The 10,486-nt window shown below is 38.6% G+C and overlaps 2 protein-coding genes across 4 annotated transcripts in view; one reads left to right on the forward strand and one right to left on the reverse strand.

Annotated features, from left to right (window-relative positions):
* LOC107223887 (protein 5NUC) overlaps nucleotides 1-10,486 on the reverse strand; it is a 33,403-nt gene that overhangs the window by 10,565 nt on the left and 12,352 nt on the right. Inside the window, exon 1 of one of the 3 annotated variants that reach the window (XM_046746751.1) lies at nucleotides 4,726-4,850. The exons of 1 other annotated variant lie outside the window; for it this stretch is intronic. In XM_046746751.1, the coding sequence (XP_046602707.1) occupies nucleotides 4,726-4,733 (8 nt within the window). In that variant the 5' untranslated portion in view covers nucleotides 4,734-4,850. Of the gene's footprint in view, nucleotides 1-753; nucleotides 943-4,725; nucleotides 4,851-10,486 lie in introns of those variants that run through there. One more of the 3 variants, XM_046746752.1, reaches the window with a different exon arrangement.
* On the forward strand, nucleotides 254-9,835 carry LOC124296643 (apyrase-like). Its single transcript, XM_046746753.1, has 11 exons — nucleotides 254-271; nucleotides 3,806-3,970; nucleotides 5,893-6,118; nucleotides 7,445-7,642; nucleotides 7,876-8,077; nucleotides 8,155-8,260; nucleotides 8,347-8,441; nucleotides 8,524-8,678; nucleotides 8,765-8,950; nucleotides 9,094-9,230; nucleotides 9,308-9,835. The coding sequence occupies exons 2-11, from the start codon at nucleotides 3,810-3,812 to the stop codon at nucleotides 9,546-9,548; spliced, it is 1,707 nt and encodes a 568-aa protein (XP_046602709.1). The 5' UTR covers nucleotides 254-271; nucleotides 3,806-3,809; the 3' UTR covers nucleotides 9,549-9,835.

Below are 10,486 nucleotides of genomic sequence, written 5' to 3' on the forward strand. Positions count from 1 at the left end.
AAACGTGTTCTAAAAAAGACAGGTGCGTCGAGTTGCGCAAACTGTTCTCTAACGTGCTATGGCACAATTTTGCTGCCTTATTGAGCCGCGGTACAATCAAGACCAAAAAAACATTGTGGGATTGTTCTTTTGTGACGTAACAGATAACGCTCGATACCGCTTGATACGAAACGTAAGAAACCGTCTGAAGTGATACTCGGGGAGGGAGGAGGTCGCAATGTCTGTCAAGATGGTAGTGCCGTTTGCGGAACCGATCATTGAACACTGCGTGGTGAGTTTTCACTCAAGCTTATTACTAGTAGCGCTTTGACATTTGTCATTTTAGCAAATTCACGTCATCTAGAAGAGCAAAATGACGTCTGACTTTGATCTGACAATTGTGAAGATGGAAAGGCACTACGCAATTATTTTTAAGTGTAGCACACTCGACTTTCTCAGTATGTTCGAATTTGCGAGGCAAAGTTAATTACCTCCAAACTAGGTGAAGGTAATTTTTTATTGAAGAAGATGATTTATCTTGACCTTGGAGATTTGTTGATTAAAGTTATTCTTGGATATGAAGGTCACAACTCAAAACACTTTTTATCGTGTTAACGTTTCGGCCCTGGTGGGGGCCCTCCTCAGAACAATTTTATTTAAATATCTGTCACGAACAAAATAAAATAAAATAATATACAAATAGGTTTGACAAAATAAGACATATTGGTGTAAATAATATGCAAGGTTTTGAAGCAAGTATAAAAGAGGAATTACCTCATATGAGATGACACTTCCAATTACATAAATGCGTGTTGGTAATTGATGAATAAATAGAACAAAAAAGGCAATAAAGACAAAAACCGAAACACACTGCGTTCGCGACACGTAACTCCCACGAATTCATAATTATAGTTGGTTTGTTAAAATGAAATAAAATACACAGCCGTTATGGTTGAGTCAGAGCACATAAGCACAAGTGGAACGTCTAGTGTGTAGTGGGAGGAGGTCGATCTCGATAGTTATCAGAGCAACGCAGAGTCAACGGGTTAAACGGAAAACAAAATTTTTTGTTAAGGAGGTAAAATCGAGAGCAAGCTCAGTCGGTAATGGACAAATTACAATGGTCGTATCACAGAGGTGTAAATATTACTTAGATGTTCTATGTCTTGTTTACGGTTGACAGAATTAGGATGTGCTACGATATTGCACATTTCTAACAGTAGCCTATTATAATGGAAAGGTTCAACGTCAATAATGCTAGCTTGAGAATAATTAAAAGAGTGGTCGAAATCGATGGCATGTCTCGTCAATGCAGTATAATTATCCTCGTGTTCATGGATATTGCGTTTATGTTCGGTTATCCTGGTGTGTAGTTGTCTACTAGTTTGGCCTATGTAAGCCTTGTTGCAATGATTGCAAGGTATTTTGTAAACTACACCCGAGCGATTGCCCAGGGGTAAGGGGTCTTTACCCGAATCAAACATCGAGGATATATCATGTGCACATTTGCCCACAAATTGAATTTTGTACTTGGAGAATGTTCTGTTGAGTGACTCAAACAAACCCGCAACATATGGGATGGAAATATAGCTTTTTTGAATGGTTTGTGTAGTAGTTGTATCGAAATTGTTGTTAGGGCTAGTAGATGACAAGATGGAATCATATTTAAACTTTATATGTTTGTTGAGCAGGCGAGGTGGATAGTCGTTCTTAAATAGTACCTGCTGAATCAAGGACAAATTTTTATTGTGAAATTCCATACTTGAGAGTCGGATCGCTCTGTCAACTAAGCAATTAATCGTTCCAATTTTGTATGATCTGGGATGGTGAGAATGGTAATTTAAATACCTTTGTGACCAAGTAGCCTTGTGGAACCAATCAGTTTTAATGAGCTGATTATCATTGATAATCAGGACATCTAAAAAGCTGATTTGGTGATTAGACTCTAATTCAGATGTAAATTGTAGTCTCGGATGGAAACTGTTGAAAACTGAAAGCATTTCTGCGACTTTATGCGAAGGGACAGCTGTAATTATGTCGTCAACGTATCTGAAAAAGAATGAAGGCTTGAAGTCTAGTTTATTAAGACAGTGTTGTTCAAGGTCATCCAAAACCAAATCAGACAAAATTGGAGAGAGCGGTGAGCCCATCGGTAAACCATACGTTTGAGCATATATGTTGTGGTTAAATTTAAATATGGCAGCCTTAAAACATATTTGCAAATTTGTAATTTTTTATTTTATTTGACTAACAAGCACCTGAGAAAGTAAATACATACGTCTGTCATATTATGTTTCATTTGAATTATTCGTTAAGTCAATTCGTTTCGGTGAAAGGTGCTACTTACGCTCCAATTCTGTATAAACATACGACATCGCTCGATGTTGGATCGCGCTGAAATCGATAATCTATGTCGCTGTAAAGTTTTTGTAAATATTCTTAGTATGAAAGGCATTCTGGTGATTCTGATGCAAATTGTTTCTTCACACGTCAAGCATTTATCCCAAGTGCTACAATTAATAATGACGTAGTGTATCTCGTTAAGATGCACGTGTATGATTGGATTTAGGTTAAAGTCGGGATCGACTCATTATTCTAATATAGGTCGTAATCGTCGATGTTGATTATAAGAAAATAATAATCTGATAAAGCTTAGATAATTTGAATAGTATTCCGTATTTGTGTCGAATTATTCTTTCGCGCGATATAAATCCTGCATCGAGCTAACTCATTTCCATGGCAATTAGTAAACCGACCGTGGACATTTTGTACCCTAGTTGAAAAATATTGTATAAGTATTTCATGTTATATGTTATGTTATTATGTTATACAATTATCTGTATTGGTAAAGAAAACTGCATGAGAGAAGTTTTATTATTTTCATTCTGGTATTCCCAATCCAGGCGAGGGGTTATGGATACTTTACCATCCAATAGTAGATTTTTTAATTACAGCGCTGGGGAGTCCTCGAGCTTTGTAAAAGTGGCGCGTTCCATGTCAACGGAAAGGATAATTGCACGCAAATTTTTCTTGTGAATACCAGTACAAGTCACGGCTAAAATTATTCCACAATTCTTTAGTGTTGTTCCGCTTTTCCCAAATAGGTATTTCTTATTCAAGAATTCGTATGTTCTTTAGTCAATCTCGTCAACACGTCAAACATAGCGAATTAAAAAACGGATTTCTTTTCGGCCAACACTTGTACAAAGTGAGGACAACGTTGTGTCGCAATTTTTTAGTTTTAACGCTTTTGCTTACTGTACTCTCTCAATTACTGTAGTCTAACTATTCACACACGTATTACTAGCAATCTCTCCACGTTTATTTTCAAGAACTTGAACAAAGCTTTAACTACGCTTCATGTCTCGGCTTATACGCACCTTCTAAATAATATTGGTGACCACGACTGCGTCAATTTCCGAACTCTTACATCATTAGTTTCTGCTTATTACTGTGTACGAAACACTCTACGCATTTCAAAGTGTTCGCGTGAGAAGGTAACAGTACCCGATTGAAATTTTTAATAATTTCTACTCCGGATTCTGCAATTAACTGCACGGATTTCAACTTAGGGTCAAGATCTTGAGTTCTGTAAATTGAAATTTCGAATTTAGGGAGATTATCGTAATCAGATGCAGTTAGCGAAGGGTTAACACATGCATTTTCATCATTTCTTGTTAAATCAATGTTGTTGTCAAATATCATAAATTTTGGCTGCTATGTATGAGTATTTCCGAGCTGGTTGGTTATACGTCAATTTTTTCTCTCCTGTGGAGCGAATCAAACGTGAATGGTTTTGTAATTTAATACACGCATGCACTTTCAGCGCCATGATCCGTGGGGACGATATTTGCCGGATGAGTTTCGTGGCGTTACTAACGTCGGCGTTGCTAGCGTCGACCGAGGCATTCACTGCTCGTAATCTCATGTATCCCGGACGGACCGATCTTTTTGAATTATCCGTCATTCATCTCAACGACTTTCATGCCAGGTGAAAAAATTGTATTATATGTTTAAACACGCGTTCGATACGGATTAATTGTAAGTTTTGTTATTTTGATTTCATATAAGAGTATCGAGGCCTTGAAAAGTTTTATCCTCTTGTTCAGGGGACTTTGAAACTATTATGAACAGAACTTCATCATTATCGAAGGTATAAAATATTTTTGCGATGGAGAAAGAAATTGATCTGCTTCCCGTGCTTCATAATATCTATATAATATCAAAATAGTCGACGAAATGCAATCGAAGATGCCAACACTCTAGTAAACCAAACTTTTGATGAGGAACTTTATCAAAAAATTTCGTCCTATGAGATTCGATTAGACGATTAACTTTGAATCGCGAAATTATTTTAAATTACAACTCGTGTTCCAAAACTGAAAATACCCCATAAAATTTAATTCATACCACGGTATTTATCCAATGCTTCGTAGGATTGATCAAGTAGCCGATGACTAAGTTACGAAGGTTTTCCTCTTGATATGGATATTTCAACAAATTTTAATTCATCCAAGAATTTCGGTTGTACTAATTTACTACAGTTTGTAATATTGGGATTACTTCGTCACATCTGTAATGTACACATCAACGTTGTCAACAAGAGACAACTCTATAACACTCTTCACAACAGTAGGCCCGGTAGTAATTGTACCATTTCATTACTTACATTAGAGTGATGAATAAGAATTCTTGAATGAATAAGAAAGAATGAATAAGAATTAGAGTCTTATCCGCAAAGCTCTCCTGTCCATCACGTCACAACTCTGTCTACCACATTGTTAACTATTCCGATTATTCAATCATCTACACGACTGAGTTAATAGAGATTGATAACGTCTTCAGGGTAGCATCAGTTCTTCAATAACGACCGTGCGATAATCGACCGATACTGAGCGCGGATTAATCATTGATCATATCCCGAGATCATCATCTGCTACAGTGGATCAGTAATGACCCTACTGAAGACGAAGGTTACATGGGCGGCTGGGTAAATAAACGAACGGAGGTCGATTTCTCAGGCGAGAGTGCGGGTACCAGCAGCGTCATCTGTCGCGATATCGTTTACTCATCGCGAGGCGCTCGACTTGCACAGGCTACGGCCAAGGTCAATATGGATGCCTGCGTACGTACGTTACGACCGACATTGAATACTCGTGACCGCCACGAGGCGGTCAGGAACGGCACGAGTCATCGACGCGCGAGAGGAAAACAGAGTCTCGGGAATGCAGTTACGCGTGACCTCTGTTCGAATTCATCGTTGAAGGGCACAGAGTGATCTAAAAAGATTATAGATCGTCGTTTTAGATTTCGCTTAGTAAATATGCAAGAGTACATACCTCAAGCTCAGCCGGTATTCACATTCAATATTCTCAAGCCGCCTTAAAAATGCTTCACACTAAACAAAACCAGTTCAAAGCTGCCTTGAGACTGTTTTGAAAATAAAAAGTAACTTGGAATATCCACTCTCGTCTCGGTCATCACACATTGGATAAGAAATACAACGTTTCGTTGGATCCTCAAACGAATCGCGTGAATGCTTCTTTAACAAGCCGTAACAATAAACTTTTTCGTTGTTTCAGCTGGAGTAGGTGGTTCAGGAGAATTTTAATGTTGTGTTGGTGATGCGAACTTTTCAATTTGGCTTAATTCAAAAAAATACAAATAGTTTCTCTCGAACCCAACGACGTTCAGTGAAAAAGAATCTTAAAATCAAAAAGAACCAAATAATGAAATCGTTGAATCCCTGCAAATAATATTAAACATGAAAAAGTTATTAACGTATCCGACCACAAGAGTAGGGATTTTATTAAAAGTTTTATGCGGCACGCCACAGTTATTTATTAGCATTTTAATATTTCCACGAAAGAAGTTCCAAAACCGTTAATCCATATTCTGGCATATTCTCAACAGGTTTGTCCAAACTGGATCCACTTCAGGCACTTGTTACGAGGGATACGAGGACGAATGCGTTGGCGGTATAGCGAGGGTGTACACAGCTACAAATCAGCTCGTGAACGAAAGACCGAATGCAATTTTCCTCAATGCCGGTGACAATTTTCAAGGCACACTTTGGTACAACGTGCATGGGTGGAACGTCACGGCAACTTTTATGAACATGTTACCACATGACGCTATGGTAATTAGCACATTGAAGACGCAATGTTATGAGAAATTCGCGATTTTAGACGAGATACATGATAAATAGTTAAAGCCTATGAGCCACGCTACGAGATTGCCATACCGCACATTAATCCATGGTTATAAACCGCACGTGTTAATTATCTAATTCACTCGAATAACACGTGATTTAAGAATATGTCGATTAACAACACTAATTAGTCATGGGCGATTAGGAATCATGAGGTATAAGTTCTAATCGTTGATCCATCAGCTTTGAGTGAAATGGATTGTTTAAAGACACTACGATGCCGTGCTGGAGGTTTTCCGAAACAAATGATTTCTGCAGTCTTTTATACTCTGGCTGTTAGGCGGCGATTTGTGTAACGATTAGATTAATGTGGATATGAATAGCTGTAACTGTATTAAGGAAAATCCAATTGAACTTTATCACTCACGTTATGGAACACAATTTGTATTAAATTTATGGTTTTCTAGTTTTCTAATAGCATATAATATCTAATATAATATCACAGAAGCCATTGTTCAAAAAGTGAACAAAAGTTAACTAATAGTAGTATCATGAATGATAAATAACTGTAGCAACGGATTAGAACACATGAATTTGGACCGTTGATATAATCCCAATGAATTATATCACTTCCAGAACGTGTTTCAGGTGCTGAACTTTTGAGCGATAATTAATCATTGCTTTACCTGAGTTGTACAGAGTTCTGACATGTTTAGGTGTTATAAAAGTTATTTATCGATTGGATTTATTTTATCATGAAGCTATATCCAACATGTGCCACATTATGTTCAACATCTTACAATTAGGAATCAATTATGTTTGTCTTGTTTGTGTGTTTTACAGTTGTCTCTCCTGCAATAAAATTCGCTACATCTACTACGTAGTTAGTCTAATACGATAATACATTTCCAAACCGGAGAAGACTGAGTTTTAATGAACTATGAATGCTTGAATATAATTATATTTTGTCAACATAGCTGTACCATGTGAAGGTTTTTTCTCATACAGAACTAAAAAAAATAATCTCTCAGGCAAATTATCATTTTCATATGCTCACGAACGACAGTAAGGATGGTATGACGAAAATTGAATGTCATTGTGACAAGTTGAAAATTGTATCCGAGGTTTTTATTGAATTTAGTCGGAAAGAAGTTCAAGATTTTATATCACAGTGAAACGGCGATATAGCCTAAAGGTAGAAATACGTGGTACGTGCGAGAGCGTCTTAATAAGTTTATTGCCACAGAGTATCGGCATCAAAATTATCTATCTGTGTTTACCGTATATGATGTCATGGAACTTCTCTTCATTCAGACTCTTGGAAATCACGAGTTTGACAACGGGATCGCTGGCGTAGTGCCTTTTCTGGAAATGCTCACCACTCCGGTCGTCGTTACAAATATCGACGATAGCGAAGAACCGGATATCCAAGGATTGTACACCAATAGCACGATTGTTGAACGAAATGGAACTCAGATAGGAATAATCGGAGTAATACTCTCGACAACTAACGTGAGCATCCAAACTCCTAACTATTGTTTCAGGTCCCTCACTTTGAGTCTTGAAGGTTTTCTTTTAATGAACTGTTGTGATATTTGGGAGGGCCTTTTAGAAACACTGTATACACTTTCACCACGTCGGTTAATAAGCATTTGGCAGTGACAGTTTTCTTGAGACACTCGCGTTCTTCAATGACGGTCCCTTCCAAGGTGCATGACTCTTCACTAGAATTTGTTCATCCGTAGACTCTCGCAAGCACGGAGAAGCTGGCTTTTTGGGATGAAATTGAGACCGTGAATGATGAAGCGGCGAGACTAAAGGCACAGGGGATTGAAATCATCATTGTTCTAAGTCACTGCGGTCTAGATGTGGACAGAGAATTAGCTGCTAATTGCCCAAACGTTGACCTCATTGTCGGTGGCCACTCTCACACTTTTCTCTACTCAGGTGCGACATACGTAATTAATTTTTGAGACTGACGCACATAATATGTCACCTCATTGCTAAAACTGTCACGATTTCAGGAACTTCGCCGAGTTCCGACGTTGCCGAGGATGAGTATCCGGTCGTGGTGGTCCAGGAAGACACTCAAAGGACGGTACTCATCGTTCAGGCTTATGCTTATACCAAGTAGGGTTATTTGTCAAAACTTATCCGTATCTTAAGCCCATTAGGACTTGATTAGTAGCAACAACCGAGATCATTGACAATTTCAGATACCTGGGTAACATCAGCGTTTGGTTCGACGCCGATGGTGAAGTCTACGACTGGGAAGGGAATCCTATTCTACTCGACAGCTCCATCGAAGAAGGTAGGCTCGTTCATCTCTCCATTCATTGTTCCGGTCATAATAAGAGTGGGGGTGATCTTCAAGCGCACGATTGTTGCTACAGATCCTGACGTACTGGCTGCCCTAGTACCGTGGCAAGTGGCGGTTGACGAGTTGGGCGACACAACGGTTGGAACGACCAAGGTCCGACTTTACAACAATTGCAGATACGGAGAGTGTAATGTGGGAAATTTAATTACCGACGCCATGGTTGATGCTGTGAGTAAGCCACTGTAATTAGGAAATTTAGTCATTATATTTGACTAGTCGAAATGGCAGATTTTACTCTTTCATGACGTTAATAGTACGTAGGTTTAGCTGAGAACAGTACTTACTGGACTTACGCTGCAATAGCTTGTATAAACGCCGGAGGGATTCGGAGCACCATAGAAGACACAACCGGCGAAATTACGTATGCCGACGCTGTGACTAACCAACCCTTCGAAAACACTTGGGACGTGGTGGAGCTACAAGGCTCTGATTTGCTCCAGGTAAAATCGCGTCCTTTGGACAAACTGTGAAGATTCATGCAAGCTATTTCATAATTCCAAGTAATATAAATTACAAGTCAGGCGACAATTGTTACAAAAATGATAAAGCAAGCGACGTTTACGACGTTACCATTTTTGATCAGGTGTTAGAGGCGGGTGTAGCCACAAGCTATAGCGATACCGAGTTCGTCGGTATAGGATTTTTGCAGTGGTCTGGACTGAAGGTGACGTTCAACTTGTCGAATGAGGCGTACTCGAGAGTGACCGAATTGAAAGTGAGGTGAGTCCCATTCCGAGCAATGTACGCCACTTATTTTTAATGATATGAATCGATCTGCAATTCCTTTTCGTTCAAAGGTGCCGCGAATGTGAAGTGCCGACTTATGAAGGCGTCGACCTGGACGAATGGTATCGTATTGTCGTCGTGTCATTTCTAATCACAGGAGGCGACGGTCACTCGGTTCTGGCTACTCAGCACCGCAACCACGAAGTTGGGACACTGGACATAGATCTCTACGTGAAATACTTAGGGAAGATGAGCCCCATTATTTTGGGGACTGAGGGTCGCATGACTTTGGAAGGGACGTGGAGTGGTTAGCCAACAGCAGGGACCACTTTCCTGATGAAAACACCCACCCCGAGTTGTAACACCAAAGAGATCATGCGTGATTTGATCGGAACATACGAAGTTACTTTTAGGCCTTAGCTAGTATTACAATGCACATAGTTCTTCACTTCGTATGCTTTGATCCGATTTTCAATAGAGTAATTGATGACGGCGTATCGTTAAGAATTGGAAACACTTGAACGCAATTTCAATACTCGAATGAACGTAGATCGCTTCCCTTTCTTTGAGATTTGATTAAAAGCATGATATAAATGGCACACATTTTTCCCTTCCTTTACCGACCGTATCGTTTCCATTGATTTTTTTGCCCGGTTTCACATCGTGGTACAACGTGAGACTTTTCGTATCATGTACGAGCATTTTCATATCCATTTTTATGTTTATTTAAGAACATGCGTAATTTTTCTTCATTAAAACCCAATTAACGCTTCCAAATTTTAAGAAAAACTCATAAAATAGGTTCATCCTTCTATATATCTTCAACGTGCTTCTTGCAAAGAGAAAAGTGTTTTAGAATGTTTTTATTATTTTCAAAACTTGAGATATCGCATTTTCTCAACTCATCATTTTAAAAGTGCTCAACAAAGTAAAAAAAAAATTCTTTATTGAAAAATTCTTGAAATGCTTGGAACTAAAAATGAAGCACTGCGAAATTTTTCCAAAATATTTGCAGCTCAAAGATGAATGCGTAAAGAACTTTGAAAAAATAAATTGAGCGTCTTAGAGATGTTGCATTCGCCTGTAAAAGATTTGATATATTCATGTAAATATAAAACATACACGTTTGTTTTGGTCGTTTGACCAGAGTTCTTCTCTAACTTCAATCGGGATGGGATGAGTGAGTGAGAGGGTGAATAAATAAATAACACAATTTCGCGGGAAAGACAAGACGCTTGCTTCGGCATAAA

This window comes from Neodiprion lecontei, chromosome 1 (assembly GCF_021901455.1).
Source record: "Neodiprion lecontei isolate iyNeoLeco1 chromosome 1, iyNeoLeco1.1, whole genome shotgun sequence".
Classification (NCBI taxonomy): Eukaryota; Metazoa; Arthropoda; class Insecta; order Hymenoptera; family Diprionidae; genus Neodiprion; species Neodiprion lecontei.